The sequence below is a fragment of the Cydia pomonella genome, chromosome 21 (assembly GCF_033807575.1).
Source record: "Cydia pomonella isolate Wapato2018A chromosome 21, ilCydPomo1, whole genome shotgun sequence".
NCBI lineage: Eukaryota > Metazoa > Arthropoda > Insecta > Lepidoptera > Tortricidae > Cydia > Cydia pomonella.
Genome location: NC_084723.1, coordinates 3,465,132 through 3,492,476, shown reverse-complemented (window position 1 = coordinate 3,492,476; position 27,345 = coordinate 3,465,132). Strand labels below are relative to the sequence as shown.

The following is a 27,345-nucleotide window of genomic DNA, read 5'->3' as shown; positions in this document are numbered from 1 at the left end:
ATTATTATTCTAGTCTATTTTATTTTGAATTTGACATGTTAATATATTAATTATTTTTGTATTTATTATTTCAACTAATTTTTATTTTACTATGAATCATGATTTCATTGTTATTATGTCAAGATTATTAATTATTTATTATTCTTATTATTTGATTTTAATGTACTTACTAACCCCTAGCTATAACGATGGTACTAACAATTTATTATGGAATTCTAGAAGTTCTGAAATAAAAATATTTTATTTTTATTTTTATTTTTATTTATAAATATATAATTATGTTTGTGCGGCGAACGCCTGATACTCTAAAAATTTTCCAGCTTTCTCTGTCTTGAGCCACTCTTGGCTAACGTGCTCTGGCCACTCCTGTGACGTCGTCACTTAATCTCTTCATAGGTCTAACCTGAATCTGTCATTATGACTTTACACACTAACAAATGTGATTCCTCAATCATCAAATGTGATTAATCAGCTCTTTCATTACCTACTTGAAAACCTTTTTCATTCATTATTATAAAGACCATGCGCGTCTCCCATCTTCAATTTCAATATTTTCAATTTCGTTTATTTCACATATAAGCTTACAGTAAATAATAAAAAAAAAATGATAACTCATGACTTCATAAAATCGGGATGAATAGTCGCACTAAACTACCTAAATTCGCAGGTCATTCGAAATTGACGTCCATTCCATTGTGACGAACTCCGGAAATCGTGAATAGACGTTCACCTGAATCGGAATTGAAAATTGGCAGCTGACCGTAGCGAGTAGCGAAGTGATTCGATTAAAAATCTAATCATACGAAGCTCGCGCGAGCGCATATCTTATATTTGCTTATATATTGTTTATGAAAGAAAACATACGGAGTAAGCAAATATTATAAGCTTTTTTTAAAATATCTTGGTAAAGTGGGACGCTTTCTAACATAGATTAAAGGTGGTTATTTGGAGCTAAGCTCTTTCCTCGCGTTGCCCCGAATTTTCACTGCTGACCCTGGGGCGCACTTGGCAACAAAACTCAAGAATTGGCGTAAACTAGGCTTTCTAGGTTTCCTCACGATGTTGACGAAAAGCGACTGGTTAATATTAAATGATCGTACATAAGTTCTGAAAAACTCATTGGTACGAGCCGGGGTTTGAACCCGCGACCTTCGGTTATTTGGAGCTAAGCATGTACAAAAAATACCGCTGGCAAGACTCGACATAGTGGCATCTAAGCTGTGTTTATAGAAAGAAGGCTCATAATTGGCAAACGCATTTTACTTACAGTTTCCATTGCAATGCAATGTAGAACGCAACCTGTTCTTATTAGTGCCATTTGTAAGGGGATGTCGCAGAGCATTATCATTCGGGTCATTCGTAACATTTCATTTACTGTAACTTCTTTAGTATACTAGATACCTAAGTAGAATAAATAATCTAAATATCATTTTCATTGTTCCCAGGTACTGAACGTTAAAATCTACGAAGAAATGTGGGTCAACACTCCTGTAGTCCCCCGACCCGCCACCTGAATAACGCCATGACATCCGAAACCCCTCTCGATGCCAAAAAGAAACAGGACGCTAAAAAGGACTGCGCCAAATTCGCAGAAGACAAAACAAATGAACACAAAACTATAGAAGAAGACAAAAGAAAAAGATCCAATGAACTGATGAGGCTAGTCTACGAACTACCTGAAGAAATAAAAAAAGAAGTGACTGAGAATAATAATATGTTAAAAGAGAACCCACCAGTCATGATAGTCGAGATAACAGAACAGAATGGTTGTGAACCGGACAAAAAATGTGATAACGATTACCTTACAGAAATAGATTCTAGTCCAGACTTAGGCAATAGTGTCGTATATGACGTTTTAGCTACTAATGAACTCATAATGCACGCGGAGGAGTATAAAGAAGTGATTGTGCGTTCTTCGCCTGAATGTGCGGATGAAGACTTGTTAGAGTTAAAGAAGTTGATTGAAGCTAGTCCTAAAGTGTTAGAGAGGTATGTTAGGGAATGTGCGAGTAGTGAAGAAGTGAATAGACTGCATAGTTTGACGTCTACTGGGCCGCTGTCGCCGCGGCAGCATCAGGCGAGGAGTACGTCGGTTACGTCAGACCTGTTCCAGTTATGGCTGTCATCATCGCCTGTTAAGGTGAGTGATACTTGATATAAAATGTATGACATGAGTGTTAATGTAAGATTTCGAAGTATTTCATAGTGAAATATGAAGTGTCGTAATTGGAAATGCGAATTTACTAGGATATTAAACCTGGCTTAAAGATGATTCTAGATTCTCTCGAACGGTCGGAGTCGAGGCCGTGGTGCCCGACACTTCATTTTCTGTGAGTGTGAGTCATTCTTTACTTGGCTTAGTTTCGTTAATCTTTTCGCCGCCACATCAATGAACTAATAAAGTGTCCTCAACGACACGTCAAAAATTGCTCGTATACAAACCTGACCAAAACCACGACTTGATATGAAGTCGTGGCATGTGGGGCACGAAATGTACTAACAATATATCAAGTCAATGGCGGCGAAAAATTTAAGAATGAGCATACAGTATATATCGTTGGGAGTTCAGTCCTGCTCGCTTTAGACACATTTTGACAATTAGGTGTCACTACTGCAGCTAATCTTTTGGCCTCGCCAAAAAGCGCATCCTGGAACCAAAGGTCCTTCACCAAGAAAAAAAAGAAGAACTGAAAGTTAAAAGTATAAGATATTCATATACAGTGTGGAAAAAAATCATGGGCCTTGGAGGAAAAGTGCCTTAAAACCTTAAGTTAGCTCATTTTACTGAAAGGAAACATTCTCTTATTTTTAGAAATAAAGAAAACTGCATTCAAAGACTTTTTAAATTGCTTATCTCGCCCGGGAATCGAACCAGTGTATATGTCAAACAAATATTTAGGTATAAAACCAAACCTAAATGTATCCTTAGTATTGCGTGATACGGAATGACGCAACAGTCGCAAACTATTCGTATACACGTCACACGTCACTACGATACCAGACAGCATTTGTTTTATTGCCACTTTGCATTAGCATAGACAAATAAGAAAGCATAGAGTACTCACTCCATACATCAGTTTTCTTACCAAAGTACAAAGTGCTTATTATTTTCGTAGCTGACATCTAGCGCATTTGTCAATACCGTTACTTGACACTAGATGTCACGAGTGTCGCGACTGACGAAAAGTGTATTGCTCAATAATTCACAACTAATATTATGTGGACTGAACGAAGATGTAGTGACAAAAATTGAGAAAGGTATGTTGAGATGATTTGGACACGTGGAAAGAATGAGTGAAAGAAGGTTAACAAAGAGAGTGTATAAGGGAGAAGTAGAAGAGGGAACTGGAAGGGGTAGACCTCGGCGGACTTTCTCTGTTCAAATCGGGGAAATCCTGAAGAAAGGCCAGGTCAAGAGCACCCTAAACCGACGAGCGTGTATGAGGAATGTCATGAAAGTGAAGGAAGCTAAAGAGGTATGTCAGGGTCGTAGCAAGTGGAAATCCGTGGTCTCTGCCTACCCCTTCGGGAAATAGGCGTGATTATATGTATGTATGTATGTAATATTATTAGTAGGAGTTGCAAATAGAATTCCGATTCATCCAGTTATAATATTAGCTGAAAATTCTTCTGCTGTGCACATTGTTAGGTATCTTCTTTATGCATTTCGCTTTCGCAAGATATAACTACATATACTAATAAATATGCAGGGGTCTCCAAATGGCGGACCGCGGTCCAGATCCGGACCACCTATTATCTAATCAATTTTTTTTTTGCTTATTTAATAAACTGAAGTAGAAACGGACCGCGATGGTCATTTTATTTTAAGAACCGGACCCCTGAAGAAAGTAATTGGTGACCCCTGACCTATTGTATATTTTCCATATAATCAGTACTCGGGTAACTCCTAATATCAAACACCGAAAATATTTATATTATCCTTCATACGAAATTGCTAGAATACACCTTATGCTTATGCAAATGTAATATTTTAGGGTTCCGTATTCATAGGGTAAAACGGGACCCTATTACTAAGACTCCGCTGTCTGTCCGTCTGTCACCAGGCTGTATCTCATGAACCGTGATATTTAGACAGTTGAAATTTTCACAGATGATATATTTCTGTTGCCGCTATAACAGCAAATACTAAAAAACAGAATAAAATAAACATTTAAGGGTGCTCCCGTATGGGGTTTTGTGTATACAAAACGTGATTTTTTGCCGTGTTTATAGATCATGGCACGGAACACTTCGTACGCGAGTCCGACTCGCACTTGACCGGTTTTTATACCGGCTATATTAATGCGAAAACATAATTTCATTTCATATACCCACTAAAGTAACTATACAGTTAAACCTAACCTAAGTAGTTCAATGCTGCGTTATCAGTGAGCAGCACTTAACACCTGTTGAGATAAGATACAGCCAAGTGAATTAAATTGAGCCTGCCACAATCACAAAACATTTTCTATGAACACTTTTCCAATATAATCTGATCCCTATATTTTTATAAGTTTGAATCACGGGTAAACATCATAAAATAAAGAAAAAAAATCATCAAAACATGTCAATCAATCAATCAAACATTTATTCAGCAAGACGCAAGCAGAGGGAAGGCCATTCGTTTCATTAGTTTCGTCGTAGAACCTAAATGGTCACGCACTGTGCGGTTCAAGAGGAACTTCCTCCCGCGCACGCTCCGGTTGTGGAATGAGCTACCGGGTGTGGTTTTCCCGAGGGTCTACAGTATGAGGTTCTTCAAAAAAGGAGTGTACAGATTTTTCTGGAGTTGCAGGCGTCCATATACATAGGCTACGGTAACTGCTTACCATCAGACGGGCCGTATGCTTGTTTGCCACCGTCGTGGTATTAAAAAAAGAAAAAATATAGTTTATCGCTTTTGAACATATTATAGGGAAGTTATGGTATTGAAGTGGATAAAACGTTTTTATTTCTCTCTTATCAATTATCTACTTTATTTTAGACTCTGACAAAGCTAATTATATATTTACATTTATTATTTGGCATTGGCAATGACAAAGTTTGGATTGTCGTCATTAATGTCAAATTTCAATGAAAATGTGACATTTATAATGACACCGCCTCATTCTATTCAAGTCGGTTGAAAGTTAGCTTAGACGGATTGTAAGTACAATTGCCATCAGATATGTCGGAGCGGCCGAGGTACTCAAAAAAATCTGAACACGCACTCTAACGCCTTGACAATTGAGGCGTGTTCAGATATTTGTAAGCGCCTTGGCCGCTACGATATATGTGATGGCGACTGTACCTAGACACAATCAGAGCTCAAACGTATAGTGGTTCTGAAGAACGAAGTCATTGGCAGTGTTTTAGAGTGCGTCCGTGGTTAGAGAGCACTTCAGTACTAATAGAGCGTATCGAGTGCTTGGAACACAAGTGTAGGTACTAAAATATTACCTATGTAACAAATGCCTTTTTCTGTGTGTTTACATATTTACTAGATATTCTGCGGTTAAATTCTAAGGTTAATTAAAACCCTCTATTTTAAACTCCTCTACATGTGCAACCTTTCCATCCTAACCCACAGTCGAAAGTCAAGGTTTTCCAGCAAGTGATGGAGCGTAGTATATTAGGAGTACGTAGAACTGATCGAATCAGAAATACGGAGCTACGCTTCAGAACTAGAGTTTTAGACCGCTAAGCTTGAGTGGGACTGGGCTGGACATGTCTGCCGCATGCACCCGGAAAGGTGGGCCAAAATGGTTACAGAGTGGGACCCACGGAACACCATAGATGGTGTAGGACGGGGCGCTGGCAGACCGAAAAGGAGACGGCGAGGCTTGGACGCATTCGATCCAAGATGGTGGGAAAATGCCAATGACAGGGTCGAATGGAGGCCTTAGTCCAACAGTGGGAGACTAAAGTGGGCTAACAAAAAAAACGTATTATTAACTTACTGTCAACACTCATGAAACTCCTCGAAAAACAAACCGCAGGTATTCCATGCTATTGGTATTATTCCATTTTGATCACAGATTTCAGAATCTAACATGGTGGAGATGGCAGTCACGAGGACTAGAGGGCCTACACACTGTTCACACACTTGCCGATTTATCTATCTCAGTATTATATATATATATTTATTAATTAAAACATGTAACACGCACATACCCTCATTTTATTTAATGTACATCTGCTGTGACCTGGGTTCCGGCAGAAAACCAGTGCTTTACTCGAAAGAGTGAAGAGTATCACTGAGCCGTGACCCTTTTGTCCTGCTGCAACGCACACAGTATGTAGGTAGGTACTTTTATTTTATTTTATTGTTTATTAATTATTCCTATTTTGTTGTCTCAATTTTCTTTTGTGCCATTTTTATTTTGTTCCTGTAATAATTTGTGTTCTTTATGATGATTTAAACTTTATATTGTGTGTTTTTGCAGCTGCCAAATAAATGATTTATCTATCTATCTACATACACAAGGTACTTTTCTCAGGATATTCTTTTGAAAGTTTCGGATTAGGTTACATCAGGCTCAAAATGGTCACGAAAAAATAATCCTAGGCTTTTCCTTGAGTTTTTCATTCACTATGATCTTTACAAAGGACATCAGCGCCCAATTACGTTGTACTTTGCAAAGGACATAGACAATCGGGGACGTTTTATTACGAATCGTACGTCTCTTTGCAGCATTGGCTGTTATATAGAGGAGTTCCTAAATGACTCGAAATTTGAGTTTTCGGGAGATGATTCATACGACGATCCCATGTTTCTTCGATCTGATAACAATTTTTTAGATTCAAATATCTAACAAATGAGGTCAAATGTGAAAAGGCGAGCATTTATTATCGATAAAATCGATTGCTTATTTAGGGACGCGCCGAATATTCGGTGATAATTCGGTATTCGGCATATTCGGCCAGTTTTCCGATGTTTGTTTTCGGACTTTCGGACAAATTATTCAATTAAAGTGTCCAATATTCGGCAAACATATTTTAGCAGGTTTGTCTTGTCGACACAATGTATAATTTTCTCGAGAACTTTGCAATGACTTCTTCCATCAGGTTACGCTTTCCCGTTTTCATTAAAAATTAATACATGTGAAGAGATATGTTGAATCCGTAGAATGTTTTAGAGAATGTTGAAAATTTGTGAGTTCGAGAGTCCCTTTCCTTTGACACAGAATAATTAATAGTACTACCGTCAAGAAATGACACTTCCTTCAAAACCGAAGATTGACACTTGACAGCGATTCAGAGACGAATTCTGCTATACCTTTCTAATGTATGGTTATCCCTTTCGGTCATTTAGGGTTGTCAAAATTCAAGTCATTATCTTATCTGTGATCGCGCACGTATAGGGACGGCAAGCTGTGCCAACCCTAATAATTGCTCGGAGTCGGAGCAACGCTGAGCCGAACGGAGCCGAGTAAAGCCGAATGAAGGAATGTCACCCTTTGATAGGTTTTTTCTAGGAAATTGCCTACGAGACAATTAATCTTTAACTGCTAATGTAATTGATGCGTTTTAAAATGGTTTATTAGAATGATAGAGATGAACCGAATTATTCGGCCGAATATTCGGTTCGAAAAGATCTAAATCGGACATTCGGCAATATTCGTATTCGGACTCCATATTCGGCCCATCTCTAGTCTTATTCCAATTAATTTATAAAATCCCAACATTCAGGCATATTCAGAATTGGGAATACATTACCCAATCAACCGTTAAATTGAATTAAATTTTTCACATCGCCAGTTTTGAAATGATTTCTTTATGTTCACATTGTCACAAACACACTTTACCAGTTAGGGTGGAAAATTGCTTCTTAAGAGGGAAGAAAAGCTTTGCAATACTAACGAAATAGTATTGAGGAAAACATATGCTATCCCATGCTACTTTTTTGATGAAATTTCCATTTCAGGAGAAAACGGTTTCCACTAACCAAATCTTAATAAATCACTTTGATTTTGATGTCAATCGTTACAGCATAATATATTCTTGGTTTATGAATTTACTTGTAACTAAAGTAACTTGGAATTTTACGGCGTCATTCAATTGACCTTTCCTTTACGTAAATCAATTTGATACCCAATTTGAAGACCTAAGGTGCTTAGCCGACGTGCCAAATTCGAGAGATCTTTCGCTCTCGGTATTTTCCACCTCCATGACTTAACCAATCGTAACGAACTTTTTGAGAACAAAATGAGAAAAAAAAAATTTCTGTTTCTGGCCGTTTTGATTTTTGCATGTATTGTTGATTTTGTATGCTAGGCGTCTGTTTACGGCGCATTTATTTGGTCGTTTTTAGCGTTGTTTGAAGTAGCTCAGTAAAAAAAAAAAAACAAGTATATAAACAAAGCAAAACGTACAGAGAATATAAAAAATATCTGAGGTCAAAATCCAGAGAGGAAAATGTCGATAACGTTTGTATGGATAAAGGACCACTGAATGTATCCTCTTCACACACGAATTTAGTCACTCACGCGACATGTTTCGTAGAGTTCTCATAAAAAACATACTTAAAAGAATTTCCTTCAAAGCTACAGTTTTTTCACCCTATTTTCTGAAACAAAATATATAGATCCGAGCCAAATAATCTAAGAGAACGGCGAATCTTGTCGTACTCTATTTAAAAGGCGCATTGAATTAACATAAAAGGTTTCTTCACCCGGTTTGGGGCGTTATGGCCTACTGTAAAAAGTTTTTTTCTGTTTTTCTTGGACTTTACATGCAAATGGGGTACAGTCGGCCGAAACTGATTTGACGAGAGTATAATACACGTGTAGCCATTAACATAAATATATCTAAGGATGGGCCTTACGGGCAATAAAAATTGGGCCAGTACAGCGGTGTCACGCACACGAATTCGAGCCAATCGTGCAGTCTAATAGTGTAAGGTGTACGCATAAAAAGTATAAAAACCACCGCAAATCGATGTTCAGTTAAGCCGTTTGTGCCACACGCATACTAGAGGTCAAAAGAACATTTTTCACTCGCAGTTCCTAAAAACAATATCTTAGGAGGGGAGTGGCAAGTCATTTATTTTTATATAAAAATAAATTATGCGCGGTTAATAATAAAATGCGTGTGCCAAATAGTCAAACTGTACATTGATTTGCGGTTTTTCTTTGATATAAGGCTCGTGCGGCGTCCACACAACGCGTTTGGTTGATGAGTTCGCATCACGCGCGCGATTGGTCGCAACTTGTTGCTTTAGACAACACGATTGGCTCAAATTCGTGAGTGGCACCTCTGAACTAGCACCATTCTTAGTGCCCGTACGGCTCATCCTGCGTCTAGCCAAACCGGTACTCGACTTGCTCTAAGTGACGTTTTGTGTTGATTTCCATTTGATGTGGGAAACATTGTGACTTGTCGAATTGCTATTCACGACTTCAAGTATCAAGTAGGTACGGTCAAGGAATTTATTTTCAGTACAATTTCGTACATTGTCTCAGTGACAATAGCATGATCATGTAGACTGTCACTGTGACAAGGTACGATATGGTACGAAACTTAAATTCTTTGTACCTACTTATACAAGGAGTTAAAAAGAGGCGGACACAACAGTAGAAAACAGGAATCGTCAAGTTTAATATAAGTACTTAAAGCCTGACCAGTAATTATGGTCACGCAACATATTGCGGAATTTCATTGGAGCTATTTTTTTTTTTGTAAACTGGACTGTCGCCCTATACATGAGGCGGGAACATCAGGCGTTAAATGTCTCGATAAAAATACCTTTTGTTATAGTAGTAATGCTGCAATACTGCTGAAGATAAAGATAAAGATATTTTATTATTCAAGTAGGCATATTACATACAATGCGCTTATAAACGTCAACTAAAGCTACACCGGCTCTAACCCTACACCTCTGACCCGAGAAGATTTAAATCCCCCCTTAATTGGAGGAGGCGAGGACCGGCAAGCAACTCTGCGACGTAATGCAGTCGGAATCGAAACGTTACCTTAATGCAACTGCAGTCGACATACAACTGTCACAATATTTTTCTTTACTGAAACAAATATCAAATGATATTTCATACGTACATACGTCCCAACATTCTCATTGGTATCTACGTGGATTTACAGCCACGACCAAAGCTCGCAACCGGTTTACAAAATACCAGTAAATACCGGTTTATTTCGGTTTTCCTCCGAACTTTTATAAGAACGCGAACGTTTTAAGAATAAATAAATAAATATTATAGGACATTTATTACACAAATTGACTAAGTCCCACAGTAAGTTCAATGAGGCTTGTATTGAGGGTACTTAGACGACGATATATTTAATACCTATATAAATATTTATAAATTCTTAAATACATAGAAAACACCCATGACTCAGGAACAAATATCCATGCTCATCACACGAATAAATGCCCTTACCAGGATTTGAACCCGGGACCATCAGCTTCGTAGGCAGGGTCACTACCCACTAGGCCAAACCGGCCGTCAAGAAGGGGAGATAGGGGAGCATTGGGCACTTTTTTACTTAAGTCTCAATAAAAATGCAATTTTTTAACAAAATCTACTTTTTACTCCTAATTTTAGTAGCACGTATATTTGGCTTCAATTATAACGAAGAACACTTATACAATTATAACCAGTCACAAAATTGAAAGAGATTTTCTGAACACTGTCAAAAGTGCCCAAACCTCCCAATGGTCGGGTGGTTTGGACACCTCAATGGGAGGGTTGGGCACTGTATTAAATACGCTACTTAATGGTAAATTACTTGAATATTAAATCATATAATCATAAAAACTTGCAATAAAATCAACAAACGATCAACTTTTTTAAACTGTAAGTACTCAAAACCCTCTTATCCAACCTTTTGACTCTATTTTATTTTTAGTCCAATATTCTGGTATTTTTTTATGTATTGCACATGCATAGTCATAAGTCAACTGACGCGTTTGCACTTTTGACGGTCGATAATTCAATTCAGATGATGTTATGAGATACTCTGACAGTTTGGCTTCTTCATCTTCAGCGAATATTTGGCAAGATATGAATTTAGAAGAAAAAAAAAGAAAAAAAAACATCTTTTAAAGTGCCTTGTTTTAAATATCTTTGGAGATTTGATCGAGGTATGTCGTATTTATTTGCAGTCGCTTTAATCTTTGTTCCCTTTGTAATTTCTTCTATGGCACGTAATATTATATATTTAGGGATTTCGCGTCGCTTATTTTTATTTTTAAAATCAAAGGATATTTTTCTAGGAAAAAAAAAATAAAAACACAAATAATAATAAAACATCAAAAGTATTCAAATTCAATATTTCCACGCAAATTAAATCTGTTGAAATAATTTTCTTTTTACAGCGATTGCCGAAACAAACAATAGTGACGGGAGCATTGGGCATGCCCAAACCTCCCTTTAAAATTTGTGCTCAATGCTCCCCATCCCCTCATTTCACAAATAAATTCAAATATGTTTTTTGTAGTCTAATGTTTTACCTTAATTTATACGTTAATATTAGCTTTCGTAAACACATTACTAGAAGACAATACAGAAACTTACGGCGTTTCGCAGATCATGTTGTTATTTTTTTCGAAATCACATCAAAATATTTTCTTTTGCACGCACGAAACGGTCGATGGCATGTGACACTGACAACTAATCAAAATGGCAGATGACATTAGCCTGAGCGGTGTTGCCAGTTAGTAAGCTAAACTACCACAGTATACAAAATTAAGTAGCTTCCATACGACCCGACTTACAAGGTGGTGCCCGAACCTCCCGACTGCCTAATGCTCCCCTATCTCCCCAACTTTATTGTAACATAAAAAACCGGTTTATTCGACGAGTGCCGGCCTGGTGTACCACGTAAACGTTGACACCGACATAGGAAGAAACCGGTTTTTATTGCTCTAACCCGGAACCCAATTTGAAAAGAACAGTTCTCATAAAAACCGGTATAAAAATATCGGTTTTTCCAGCGAAACCGAAATTAAAAGGTTTTGCGGTTGCGGTTTGGAATTTTATCCGGTTTCCGAGCCTTGCCCACGACCAATGGAACTCCTGCCCTGCCTAAACCTAAAAATACTTACACAAATCGTGAAAACACGGACAAAATGTTAATAATATTCATATCGCATCGAACAAAACAAAAGTACCTGACCTTTACAGCTAATGGCGGTTACACCCTTTTAACTAAATTCTAATACAAGTAGGGAAGAATACGTCTTAAGCGCCAGCAGGAATAAGAAACCTTTTGAATAAGATCTAAATTAGTCCCTCACAGATTGAATTCCTTTGTCGGAATTCTGAAGATGGCGCGAGCAGAATTTTAGATGTGCCTCTTATCAGAGACATGCAAATCAGAAAGGTTGGTAGTCTAAACCTAGAATTGCATTCGTCATTGTTGTATCGTGAACAGGCTAGTTTGTGCCCTACTAATATACAATTTCACAATAGTATTTTATACAATCGTAGCTTAATAAGTGCTGAGTTGCCTAAGTAAGGTACGAGATTGAAAAGCTTGATTATATCACTATTGTACACATTACTTTTTCTATGAGTCATCTAAAATAATATTTTTTTTTTACTATAAAACAAAAATAATTAATGAAAATTGGTTCGTATCTCAGTAGACAAAAATGTAGTACAAAAGACATAAACGCGCATTGAATGAATATCCTCATGAAATAGTTGCCGTGTATGTATTTTCTATGGAGCGCGGCGGCACGTGATTGGTCAAATTCTTTATAGTTGACTACAGCGTATCGAAATGAATATTATAGTTGAGTGGGATCCCATACATGAAAAGTACGTAATTATAGATAGGTATACGAAATCTTAATTCAACCATTCGGTAAGTAGAGAAACACACTGATTAATACACACTTTTTTATAGCCTCACCGCGTATATTTTTTTGTTGTCTAAATATCTGTATGTGCTTAAAATCCTGTAACAGTGTTGAACCACTTCCCGGTGTCTGATTGAGCTGAAATTGGGACTACTTCCGTATTCTCGATGAGAATGCAAAAATATGTCAACATAGAGCTGATCTGATGATGCAGTTGGACGGTAGCCGAAAGAACTCTTCGATGGGAGAACGAAACAAAACCAATTGAGTTTAGACGCATTTGAAAGATCTCGAGAAGTACTTGATAAATATACAAAGGAGAGGAAGTACAGTCGGCTATAAAAGTATCAATAATATTTGTGAACGTAACTTGTTTTGCAAATGTAACCCCAAAAGGTGCCGAATCATCTTTGGTTATGAAAGCATTACGATTCAAGGTAAATTTTCAAGGTAAAACAAGGTACAGTCAGCATCAAAAGTAGCGGATGAAACAACGCGCCAAAAGTACCTATTTGATATTCCGGATAACTTTTCCAGATATAGAAAAATTTCTAAAATTCGCGCTCAAAACTGTATCTTTTACAGTCTTAGTTGTAGAATATTAAAGACATCACTGTTTGTCAAGCTATTACAAGATGAAACAGATACTTATGAAACGTTATTTGATCCGCTACTTTTGATGCTGACTGTACAAACAAGCACGTTTTACGATTACGTTTCAACTTTCAGGATGACAAAATTTATAATCATAGTCTTATATTTCTCTTACTTCTTAGACTGAGGTTTTTTACACATAAAAAAAAATACAAAGCACATATAAACACATTATAAAAAACCTAACCTAGGGTGCCGCCAGCAGCGGGGCAGGGCCCAAGCTGCCGGTGGTCAGGGCCGCAGAGAGAGGAACCGCCGCACTATCCGCGCCGTGTCCAAGATCACCGCCTTCTGCATCTGACACTTGATTCAACCACCTAGCGAGAGTCTCTCAAGGTGTAGGTCGAGACTCTTCGCTATGAGACCGTTCGCTGAAACGACTATTGTGACAATGATCGTCGAATCAACATCCCACATGGCGGTTATCTCGTGAGCCAAGTCTTAGGTACTTGCTAGACTTGTCCTTCTCGGCTTTCACGAGATTCTCATCATGGGGGATGGTGATATCGACGAGCACGGCCCGGCGTTGCGATCGATCTATTATTACGACTTATTGGCTATAATAGTCCTGTCAGTGATAATAGATCGATCCCAATAAAGCGTGGCACGACCATTTTCGAGAACTGGCGCAGGTGAGTACCTGTAGTATGGTACTTCGCGGTCCACAAGGCGGTATAGAAGAGCAAGTTGCTGGTGAATAATTCTGGCTACGATTATGTCTGTGCAAGTACTCGCCATTAGCAAGATGAGAACAACCGGAAATTATATGCCTGAGTGACTCTCCGGGACGGCGGCATGCCAAAGTCATTATTATTATTATATCCGTGGGATGTTGACTCGACGATCATTGTTCTGATAGTCATGTCGGCTAACGGTCTCCTAGCGAAGAGTCTCGACCAACACCTCTCGCTGGGTGGCTGGATCAAGTTTAGTGTCAGAAGGCGATAATTCTTGGACACGGCGCGTATAGTACGCCGGTTCCTCACTCTGCTCTACAAATACATAACTTTTTTTTTAATTTGAGTTCCAAAGGCAATCATGATATAGCCATTGCATTCCCGTTTAGTCGATGATGTCAGATGTCTTCACAAAGACTTAACTTTGATAGAAATTGACGGTCCCAACTATCCAATAGTCTCTACCGCGATACGTTACACCCGTACGTGAGGGCTGTTTGATTATCAGAAATTGTTAAGTCTCCGGGACCCCAGAGGTGTCATGTTGTTAAGATAATTGTGATTGGTAATCTAGGCACGTTTGCAATATTAGTTCTACTTTTAATACCATGCTGATTACGAGTAGCTATGGGACTGGTTATTGGGGGTGAGGCGTTTGGGGTATTTAGATGAAAAAGTATAGGTACTTTAAGCAGGCTTAAACCTAATATGCTTTAGCTTGCCTACAGTTTTGGCGAATTAAAAAACGTTTGTACTTACAGATAGAAGGTTGTCACAAGATACTTACTCTAAGTGTAGATGGGTCAAACACAATTCAGAAAAAGGTCATTTCTGTGGACAAAACAAAGTACTGAAAAAATGACCCCGCCTGTAAGGGTACAGTCCAAAAGCTTGTCTGTCAAGCGAATTTTTTGCATAAAAACGTCACTGACTAATAGATCCGATCCGTAACTAATCTAGGTCTATTCATAACCTGTTATTAGAATCAGAATATCAGGCATATTTGATTCTCTTAACTTTTTAATGTCTACAGGAAAATCGCGAACGAGTTAAGCATACAATAAAATATGTATGACCCAGATGGCTACCAGGCTAATGAAAATTTGGCGCGCTGAGTGATGAGGTAATGACATCACCCTCGCAATCCGTAGACAGCAATGTTTTTGGTTTTAAAACGTCGTATATGCCAAAAGGATCGTGTATTTATAGCCTTACTGTTGGTCGTCGGCATTGGCTTTCCCTTTTCTCATTATTGTACAACAAATTGTATCAAAGCTGTGTATTCTGTAGCCGTTGCTATTTTAAAAGAGACGCTCCGGGCATTATAGTTTTTACAATATTATATACTCTCAAACTTAGCAGTAATGTTAAAAATACTATACTCATCAAGTTTTTGTCATAAAAGTACTAATGTAGAAGTACTAGTGCTCGACGCTGCACTAGTACTCGACATGGGCACTTTATGTCAAAGTGACAAGGATCAAGTTCGAATAAAGAAAAATCTTCGTTGTTCAAATTTAACCTATATTTCCATGAACATGTCGGTGACATGTGCAGCGTCGAGCACTAGTACTTCTACCTTACTTATACTCTACAAATACGATTTCATTTCATTTCATTTCATTTACTCACAAGCAATTTATACAACGCATTTGAAATTATACATAAAAATAGGCTATCATAAAAATAAGTACACAATAACATAAGTATACAACTATAGCAAAAATAATTTACTGATAAAATAAAACAACGCGAAAAAAAATTTACTCTCCCATAAAAATTTCAAGGTCAGACAGCCTAAATGTATCTTCTCTTCTCCTTCTTCCTCGCGTTGTCCCGGCATTTGCCACGGCTCATGGGAGCCTGGGGTCCGCTTGACAACTAATCCCAAGATTTGGCGTAGACACTAGTTTTTACGAAAGCGACTGCCATCTGACCTTCCAACCCAGAGGGTAAACTAGGCCTTGTTGGGATTAGTCCGGTTTCCTCACGATATTTTCCTTCACCGAAAAGTGACTGGTAAATATCAAATGATATTTCGTACATAAGTTCCGAAAAACTCATAGGTACGAGCCGGGGTTTGAACCCGTGACCTCCGGATTGCAAGTCGCACGCTCTTACCGCTAGGCCACCAGCGCTTTGACAGCCAAAATGTATGAAACAGCTAATTTTTTTTTCGCGACTTCGGGGTTGGTCGCATAGTAAAAGTTGCTCAGTATGACCTATATATGCACCCCATAAATTATTGCAGGTGACTAAATAAACAGTCTGTATTATGTTGTAAGATAAATATGGACTGTATAGATGGCTGCCAGGCTAATGAGAATTTGGCGCGCTGAGTGATGCGGTAATGACATTACCCTCGTAATCTGATTAGACGGCGATGATTTAGCTAGAGAAAAATCGTGTATTGCCTCTAAAATAATAAATTTACACAAATATTAGTGTGTTATAACAATAGGTATTATATTTCTAAACATCATTTATACAGTGCTATGTTTACGATGCTTGATATATTAAATAATCTTTACTTAATTAAGTTGTTATTTTTTATCTATTTTTCAATTTGTTCATGTGTCTGTATATTATTTTGTCTTTTTCCTTCTTGTCTGTTACCTTTCGTGATTTTTCTCACTTGATGGTCTCATCGGAAGATCAGCGCTGGAAGCCACCAGCAACATGCTGAGATGAGGCCATTTCGTGGCACTTTATACTTTCTTTGTTTTTGTTATATTATGTTGTTTGTGTTTACGAATAAAATTATTCTATTCTATTCTATCCATTCAATATGAAACTCATTTGTACTCTAAGTACGTATGTCAACATATACGTTAAAACTTTTTACGCTACGATGTGCAAGTTATCATTGAAAGTTATTGTACCAAAATGTAAGTATATATTTTTTACCTGTCGGTAAAATGTCCAATTGTTATGCGAGATTATTCTGATATTGCGAAACGCTTCAGAACCTTCAGATAACGCCGAATTTTTCCATAAAAAGTAGGTCTTTGTTTTTACGAGTTGATAAAGATAAAGAAACGTATCTCCCTTATTGCTATCTTAGTTTGAAAGCTGAAGATTGTGTTGTAGGACGCCATTTTTATGATAATTTAATTATCAATCGTCAAATTTTGTCAACTTTTTGTATAAAGCCGTTCAGCGCCGTCTTCATTAGCTGTCAAATTCGTGAATTGATTTATCTAAAGTCACAATCATCAATCATCACAGCTCAGCAGTGGCAGCATGGTTCCATTTTTATCGCTTGTCACTATGCCCGTCACTTTCGCACTTACTTGTTGGAACGTGACAGGCATAGTGACAAATGATAAAGAGCCGACCATCTTAGCCCTACAGCTCACGACTAACAAAATCTCTGTGATCAATGTAAATATCAGAAATGCATACTTCGCTTACTTTCAATACCAAATATAGGGGTATCGGCCCCGAATATAATTTCGTTCCTTTTGTTGTCGAGACCCTTGGCCCGTGGGGTCCGAACGCGATTCCAAAAGACGCTACTGGTGATCGTAACAGCTTCCTTGTACAAAGAATTAGTCTTGCGATACAGCGAGGAAATGCTGCCAGCATCTACGGCACCATGCCGCAGGGAGATAGTTTTTAGTAGTATATTTTGAGATTAGTTTTATTTATTTTACATGTTTTTGTTTTACTAACAATGTACGTATGTATGTTACTTTGTATGTTTGTACGGGTCAAATCTTGCAAGTTAAGTTTGACCCACTTCCCGGTTTCTGATGAAGCTGAAAGTCGGGTAACAATGCAATATTGTGGTACCTTCGAGCTGATCTGATGATGGAGAAATGAGGTGGCCATAGAAACTCTGTTATAAAACAACGCAACCTACGTCTGAGTCATGGATTTCTATGTATTTGTATATATTATATATATCGTTATTTGTTATAGTTGTTATCTTACATTGGGAGTTAGTCAATTTGTGTAAGAATGAACCCATAGATTTTTTTTTTGTTCATCACTATGAATCGAAACTTTATTTGAGTCATCGGGTGACTTGCACGGCGGTTACACTACAAAACTAAGCATATAAATAAATAAACTATTGATCTGTAGACCTCGCCAGGATAGCCTTAAACTAAATTATGGCTCCGCCATTTTGAAAAGAATCCAAAGCTCACAAAATTTCATGAGAATCGATTGAAAATTGCGACCTGAAGCAAGCACCCGGGTACCGGGGACCTCGGTACGTCCAAAAGAGAGGTATGGGCATTGTAGAGGTAAATGTCATCTCGCTTTGTGTGGTAGGGCACAGCACAGCGAATGTCATTACAGGTCTAGAACAGACCCCAACTGGGGAAGTACCCTCCACCTTACAGGAAATCGCAGCCAAATAACAGTCATAGTGTTGTGTTCCTGCCGGTGAGTAAGGTTGCCAGAGCTCAACGAGGGTGCGGAGTATTAGGGTCGGCAACGCGCATGTAACTCCTCTGGAGTTGCAGACCTAGGTACATAGGCCATCGACGTAGTATAAAACAGCAGTTCGCCCGCTAACACTCGGTCAATAAATAATTTTAAATTAACAATGTTTCCTATAAAAGCATGTCCACAATTTGTCAAATAGAAGTCACACTGGGCAAGCCACGGGCGGTCTTAAGGCTTCATGCCCGTGCTCGCTGAAGCCTTTGAAACAGGTACTCATGTCTGAGCGAAATATACTGAATTTTCCTTCTCGGGAAACCATTTTTGCCGTATAGTTGGATATTTTGTAATGTGAATAGCGAGGTGCTTGTAGAGAGTAAAGTATTTCAATTTTGTCCACTACTTTAAAGCGTAAAGAGAATATTTTATACAATTTTGATATAGTAATAATAGAGAACTTTTCAGCCGAGTACCGTGTTTTGGCAACGAAGCTTGCTGAGTTGCCTAAGTAAGGTACGAGATTGAAAAGCTTGATTATATCACTTTCTTTCTTCCTAGCGTTGTCCCGGCATATTGCCACGGCTCAATAGCCTGGGGTCCGCTTTGACAACTAATCCCAAGAATTGGCGTAGGCACTAGTTTGGCGTAGGCAAAAGCTTGATTATATCACTATTGTATAAAATTCTTTTTCTATGAGTCATCTAAAATAATAATACTGTAAAACTTAAATGTTATTAATGAAAATTTGTAAGTATCTCAGTAGACAAAAATGTAGTACAAAATGTATTTTTTTTATAGTTGACTATAGCGTATCAAAAAGAATCTTATAGTTTAGTTGGGAGCCCATACATGAAAAATACGCCATTATAGTTTGCTATACGAAATCTTTCAAACATCGACGACAACAGTCGACGAGTAGAAAATATATATGCATATACCTACATAGATTTTTATAATCATACCGATACGACCTTTATACTTTCAAGAACACAGCGTACTTCCATCTTAAAGGCCGGCAACGCTCTTGTAATCCCTCTGGTCTTGCAACTTACTGTTTTGGGAGACGGTAATTACCCACAATCAGGCGTTTCGCCTCCTATATCATTGAAAAAAATCATAAAAATTAACCATACATTTCTCTTAGACCAGTGAAAAACCTCATGCAGGTACTATCAAACAACGATTGATATTAAACATAGATGACAAACTGGCTTTTCAAAATGACCCCACACACATTGTGCCGAAGCGGGCGGGGCGTCAACTTTGTACCGCGGAGGCTGTGTTTTTTTCGTTCGCTGCTATCCAAGGACTGGCTACGTCACTCAAACTCTCAGTACCCGTACCATGAGTCACTGACAGTGTCAAAACTGACATATACGCTATCTAGAACGTAATTTACTTTCTATACATCTCGCTCGCACTTATATGCGAGTACAAGCGAGATGCATAGAAAGTAAGTTACGTTCTCGATAGCGTTTATGTCAGTACTGAACTGGTGGCAGCCACACAGTAAGTTGTCGATACAGTTCCCACGTAAGGTCTAACGTCAGTTCAATAAAGCCAGCCTTGCGGTTTCAAGCCTTATATAAACAAATACCCGCCCGATTTCCATGACAAACGGATCAAGTACGAGAGAATGCTGCTCAAATATATATTTGCCTTGCCTGCCACAGTGGCTGATGTTAAAACAGTAAGATGTTTGGCTTCCAACGGCCAATATTTCTTTGTGGTAAGATTGACTATCTTATCTTACAATAAATAAATCTTATACCTTTAAAGGAGCAATTCTTGTATATATATATTTCCGGGATCTCGGAAACGGCTCTAACAATTTTGCTGAAATTTGGTATATAGGGGTTTTTGGGGGTAAACAATCGATCTAGATTAGTCTTATGTTTGGGAAAACGCGTGTTTTCGAGTTTTCATGCGTTTTTCTTTCGACGCAGAATATGGTCGCTAATTTCGTGTTGCCGGCCACTGTCCGTCTGGTCCAGCGGGTTAAGACGCGGACTGCTAAACGAGTGTTACGGGTTCGAATCTCGCCCGGTGACTAACTTTTGTTTTTTTTTATATGTTCAAGTTTATATATATATTTTTAATTTTTATTGCTTTAGACAAGTTTAATTTAGTAATAAAATGTAGTTAAGATTATCACCTATACACCACCATATTAAAATAAATAGTTATAACCGAGCAAAGCTCGGTCGCCCAGGTACTAAATATTATAGGACATTATTACACAAATTGACTAAGTCCCACAGTAAGCTCAATAAGGCTTGTGTTAAGGGTACTTAGACAACGATATATATATAATATAAATATGTATAAATACTTAAATATATAGAAAACACCCATGACTCAGGAACAAATATCCATGCTCATCACACGAATAAATGCCCTTACCAGGATTTGAACCCGGGACCATCAGCTTCGTAGGCAGGGTCACTACCCACTAGGCCAAACCGGTCGTCAAAATGGACCTAGAAAATCGCGTTGAAATATACCTAGTAATTATGTATAATGTGATGGCAAGAGTATTGGCATAAGTGTATAGATCCTAATATCTCTTCACGGACACCGCATCGCCTGGGACGCAGTTTGGAGACACGAACTTGCCCAGCATCCGTGAGCCCTCTCGGCCTATATTTACTTGACCCACAGGAATGAAACTGGTTACTGCTGGATTAATTCGGCTGAAGGAGTTGCCGACTTGTTCGGGTTGAACCCTACTGTCGCCTACGGTACTCCAGATCCGTTGCTCCTACCGCCAATGAACACCGTACCGAAGAAGTCCTTATACCAATACTCTTGCAATCTGGATCTAAAGCAATAGACGAGGATGCAACTGGGATAAATGGTACTAATAATAAAAGAGATTAACCATCAAATTGGTGTATTCCCATCTGTCCCCGCCTCAAGCCCCGTCTAAGGCGGTAACGTGTGGCAAAGATAATGGAAATACACGATCGCATTTGTAAAGAACCCATAAAATTGTAGTAAGTAATAACCTACAAATACTTATAAATTGTGAAGTTAGGTATATTTTTAAGAAGAAGAAGTTACATTGGTATTTTATAAATAAAGTCTTTTTGCCTACATACTTCATTTTCGCTGTTCGTTATTACACTCGCTTCCCTACTATATTTCCCATGTTTACTGTGACTTTAGAAGCGCTGAGCATACATACACAGTTTTCCCCTTTGTTCGATTGCTCGCAACTCTCACAAGCAAACTGCCAGCGACTGCCATTTGGTATGCAGGGTGCTTCTTCAGAGGATTCCAATATTTTACCTAAATAAATATGTTCAATATGTGGAGAACAACTAGTCGGAATGCGGACCTCGGGCTCCGCAGGGGATGCAACCGGGAATGAACCGTTTTATTTATATTTGCCCTGTATCTGCTATATGTGTATTGATGTGTTGTCTGAACAAATGATTTCTATTCTATTCTACATTTTGAAATGCTCACTACATTTCAAGTTTCAAGCATCTTTTTTTTTTTATACTACGTCGGTGGCAAACAAGCATACGGCCCGCCTGATAGTAAGCAGAATCCGTAGCCTATGTACGCCTGCAACTCCAGAGGAGTTACATGCGCGTTGCCGACCCTAACCCCCTCCCACCCCTCGTTGAGCTCTGGCAACCTTACTCACCGGCAGGAACACAACACTATGAGTAGGGCTTAGTGTTATTTGGCTGCGATTTTCTGTAAGGTGGAGGTACTTTCCCAGTTGGGCTCTGCTCTAGATCTGGAATGACATTCGCTGCGCTGTGCCCTACCACACAGAGCGAGATGACATTTACAATGCCCATACCTCTCTTGTGGACGTAGTTTAAGGACGTACCCGGGTCCAAAACGGGTATCTCATTCTTCGAAGCCGTCAGTAGTTTTGACTTGATGTCAATGTCAATATCTGTATAGTTCGTGCCATCCACGATGACGGGCAGATTTGTCAAATCTAACCTTTAATAACATGACAATACGGGTCAAGGCACGCGTCGTCGTGAATGGCACGATCTATATTAAAATGGCGGATTTAACGTTCTAATCGCAACAGTAAACTACTACTTAAGGTGTCGTTAAGATTCAGACTACACTATCATTACTGCTGCAGTATTACAGCGCGACATTACTGCTGATTGCATTGCTAGCGCAAATTGCAAAATTCCGGGCATGCATTGTTACCGCGAATTGCATAATTCCGGGCAGCAACATCATTTTGACGTTAGCGGCAGTAATGCAATCCGCAGTAATATCGCGTTGCAATACTGCAAGAGTGATGCTGGTCGAACGTCACCTTTACCACCCTTTACTGTAACATTTCTGTTTTGTCTTTTCTGCTGCGGTATCAAGTATCAACGCCGTTGATGGCACTGACAATTTCCTTGATAAAAATGAGTGACGGGTTGAAATTTCTTGGCAGCCACGAATGTCACTCACTTTATCAAGAAAATTAACAATAAATAAATAATAATAATAAATATTATAGGACATTATTACACAAACTGACTAAGTCCCACAGTAAGCTCAATAAGGCTTGTGTTGTGGGTACTTAGACAACGATATATATAATATATAAATATTTATAAATACTTAAATACATAGAAAACACCCATGACTCAGGAACAAATATCCATGCTCATCACACGAATAAATGCCCTTACCAGGATTTGAACCCGGGACCATCGGCTTCGTAGGCAGAGCCACTACCCACTAGGCCAAACCGGTCGTCTAACAGTAACAGAACTCTCTTCAAGCCCGAAGTACTAATGCCGACAGTAAAGCTGGAGCTCCCATCGACATGTAACTTATTACACTTATTGCACGCAGCCGAAAAATATAGGGAGCGTGCATGAACTGTAGGAAGCAGCACAGGAGCCGTCAGATTTTTGGCGCGAGGCGTAAATGTGATGTTTATTGTTCCGATGTAGCCCACAAGATGGCAGAACCTACTATGCACAAGAAAACACGTGACGTGTAAATGTACATGCTTATGGTTCCGATTCAGGCCACAAGATGGCATACCCTCCAACGCGCACGGCCCCTATAGTAATTTCAAAAACCGTTATTTGTATCTTCTTGTACATAAATCAAGATTGTAACATTTGAAAACTCCAATAACAATAAATTTGAAACAATATAAAACTCAAGCGATGAAATTGAAAACTTTTAAGTCACAGAGTTGCAGGAAATGGCAGTAAAAGGCAGTAATAGTAAATCAAGAATTGGTGCAGCTCAAACAACTTGGTGTGAATTTAGTGCCTATAAAACAGACGAGTATTGTATTTATTTATTTGAACTTTATTGGACTATGAAACTAGATAAAAGACACTTTGTTTTTCATGGCAAAGTGACAATGGTAGATGTAGATAATAAGAATGATAACTAAATTACCACCAGATGTACTGATGATTTCTTCAAGATAGCTTTTGATCTGTAATTTGATTTTCAATCAGGACGAAATTTTATTAGAAGTACCTAAAACAAATTAAATTATTTTCAGAAAATATTTTAATGCCACGAAGCATTCTCTACCAGTCAACCTTAAGGCTAAGCAGAGAGATTGTGAGCGGTGCTACAATTTCAACAGTAAAAGTATATATAATATATATATATATAGATATTAGATATATATATATAATTTTAAAAAAGACGATACTTATGAAGCTAATAAATAAATACATTCAGAATCTTTCATTCTGCTAGCAAAGAAAGCACGTAATGATTTTTTTAAGCGAAATTATTTGGCGCATTTTTGATGTTAAAAGATAGTCCATTCCAAAGACGCTCCTTCTCACGGTGAAGAGGAATGGACAGAGACATATTGTCAGAAGAGCGGAGTTGACGGTCGCGGGTAACGCCATAATATTGAAAGAAGGATTTGGGGTATTCAGGAGAATATGGATCGTTAAGCACAGAAAAAAGAGTTGAAAGCAAGCAAATATTGCGTCGTCGACGAATGAGAAGCCAGCCAAGTTGTGCGCGAAAAGAAGACACGTGATCATATTTGCGGAGGTAAACACGAAGCGAATGAATTTATTAAGCAGGCGCTCCAATTTATCGAGAAGCTCTTCGTTTAATATGGGGAATAATGGCGACCGTTACAAAACTTATTTGACTTTGTCATGCTACTTACACCTTTATACGCCAAAATCTCCAATACCTATATGAACTTCGTAACTTCCGACAATTTCATAAGGCTCAAGGATTAACGTATTATTATCAAAGGGCATAAGCACCATAGTTTAGCGGTGAGCATTAAAACCTTTTGTACGTATAGGGATTAAAGGGGCTTACACACTGGCGGTAATTGGCTCGCGAAGCCCGACGTTATTTAGAACCTTGCCAAGATGATATTCTTGTTACTTGTGCAACGTCTCAGGACCCGTGTAAGTGGGACTACTGTTTTACAACAACGACACTAAACAAACACGTAGTCCAATGACTAATGGCTGCTCTACATGATAGGCCATCATACCAGCTGGACCAGCGTTGTGCCGTTCTCAAGAACGTTCTCAATTGACTATTGGAAATATTCTCGAGCGGAAAGGAAGAACGATCTCGAGAGCGGCAGAACTCGTAGAGAGGGTAGCTAGTAATATGCACATTGAAAATGCACTCCGACGCGGCCCGACTACAGCTGGTCGGTGGGAATCGTACATATTTTGTCAATATATTAGACAGAAGCATCAAAGGGTTTCCTAGCACTGCTACACTCCTTTACCCAACCGCATTGTAACCATAAGCGCCACTTGCATCGCACTAACCCGGGGTTAACTGGTTAAACCGTTAACTCAGTAAGTAAGTAAGTTAACCAAGGGTTAGTGGGATGGTGCAAGTGGCTCTTAGAGTGGTTTAGCAGAGACAATGAGCCTGCAGGCGTTGGCGACAGCAGCCGTGTAACTGGGTACGATTAAGCGTAATTAAACTTTAATCAAATTCACGGATAGCTCGTTTCTATCGCTAATCGAGGTGCCAATTTGTTCGATCCGGGTTTATTGAGTTAGTACCTACATATTATAGTATTAAGTACATACCCGGGGGTATGTCTTTAAACTACGTACAAAAGAGAGATATGGGCACTGTGAATGTCATCTCGCTTTATGTGGTAGGGCACAGCCAGCGGATATCATTCCAGATCTTTCAGAGCCCAACTGGGGAAGTACCTCCACCTTACAGAAACCGGCAGCCCAATAATACATAGTGTTGTGTTCCTGCCGGTGAGTAAAGTTGCCAATTCTCGACGAGGGTGCGGAGTGTTAGGGTCGGCAAGCGCATGAAACACCTCTGGAGTTGAAGGAGTCCATAGGCTACGGAAACTGTCTACCATCAGGCGGGCTGTATGCTTGTTAAACACCGACGTAGTTAAAAAAAAATGCTTTGGTCTAGACATGGTCATATACAGAATACCCTAATCCAAATGGGAGTGAGAATGAGATCATAAGCGATAGCTCAATATGTTCTTAAAAACTAAGAAGTCCAATTTAGAAAATAAAAAACATTAAATAAATTGTTTGGCTAATCCGCCACATAATTACGTGCAAACGATACAGACGTGGTGAATAGAGCGTTTTTTGAAAAAATGCCACTTGCATTAATTTTGTACTTTTTCATAAATTTTGTGTTTTTTCTACTCAGAATCAAGAGCTCTTTCGATCCTAATGGGATAAAAAAATGTCCTAGAGTTTTTTCCTATTGTGTGTGTGGCGGTAATGAACAGAAATATTGGGACGCTTTTTTCTCCTATAAGGATAAAAAGGGCTCACGATCCTGACTAGAAATCACCCAAGAGTGGCAAAAAATGTGACGTAAAAAAAGTGTCAAAATAGAAACGGTCAATAATCCTTTCCCATCGTATTTTTACGGAGACGTACGAACGTGTCATGCTTTTTCAGTCAGTCTTAGTACAAAAAGTACTGATGTTGACTGAAGTAGCATGACGAATACAAATGATTCAGAGAAAATACGACGGGAAAGAATCATTTACTACATCTGCACTTGCGTATTTTTTGTTTGGAAATAAATTTTCCTCCCTCTGACAGCAAAAAGAACTTCGAAAAAAAATATAGCAAAGCACTACCAAAATTCTGAAACTAACAACAAGTGTTTCGCCTCTATGAGGCATCATCAGAAGTCGCTGGACATGTTGACGGCCTGGCGTCCGGCAACGGACTGAGCAGTTCCGACTGGTGAAACATATTTATAATCTAGCCACCTCGGTCACCTCCCTTACTGTACAAGAGTGAGATGCCAAAATTCGTAATGAAGGCGATATATCAGCCTAAAAGAGTGAGATGAAAAGATAATTAGAATGAGATAACGCGTCTCAGCCCAAATGATGCAAGCGTTGTTGTTGAAAAAATCTGACCAACATGATTTCGAACTTTTGTTTCACGCGGACAACCGATTACAATATTTTTGTTGAACGTTTGGAAATAAAATTTACTTCTATTAAAAAATAGTTACCGCTTGAAAACGTCGCAAAACGCAGACGTTCAACGATACCGTGACCAACGATAATCGGAAACAAATCGAGAGAGTCGTTTGAAAATGCGTTCGAGAAGCCTTAACGGTGATCACATCCGACTATGCAAATGGGAAAGCATAAAGATGAAGATAAAAGATTGCTGCTTCAAACAGTAATTAACAATAACATTATACATAATAGAGTGATGTTACTATAACTAGCTTAAATCTAAAATAGGCCCTTGAGGTTTACACTTGGTACAATCACCAAGGGTGCTGGCGACATTTCCTCGTTGTATCGCAATACTGATACGTCGTGCGAGCAAGCCGCCAGCTCTTCGGTCACCA

The 27,345-nt window shown here is 38.6% G+C and overlaps 1 protein-coding gene across 8 annotated transcripts in view; it reads left to right on the top strand.

Annotated features, from left to right (window-relative positions):
• The window catches only part of LOC133529761 (cGMP-specific 3',5'-cyclic phosphodiesterase-like), a 209,006-nt gene that overhangs the window by 105,494 nt on the left and 76,167 nt on the right, over positions 1-27,345 (top strand). For all 8 annotated transcript variants that reach the window (XR_009801207.1, XR_009801204.1, XR_009801205.1 and 5 more), the window contains one exon: positions 1,446-2,140. Coding sequence is in view for 2 of the 8 variants with exons in the window: in XM_061867562.1 (XP_061723546.1) it covers positions 1,523-2,140 (618 nt within the window). In the remaining 6 variants the exon portion in view is untranslated. The remainder of the gene's footprint in view (positions 1-1,445; positions 2,141-27,345) is intronic.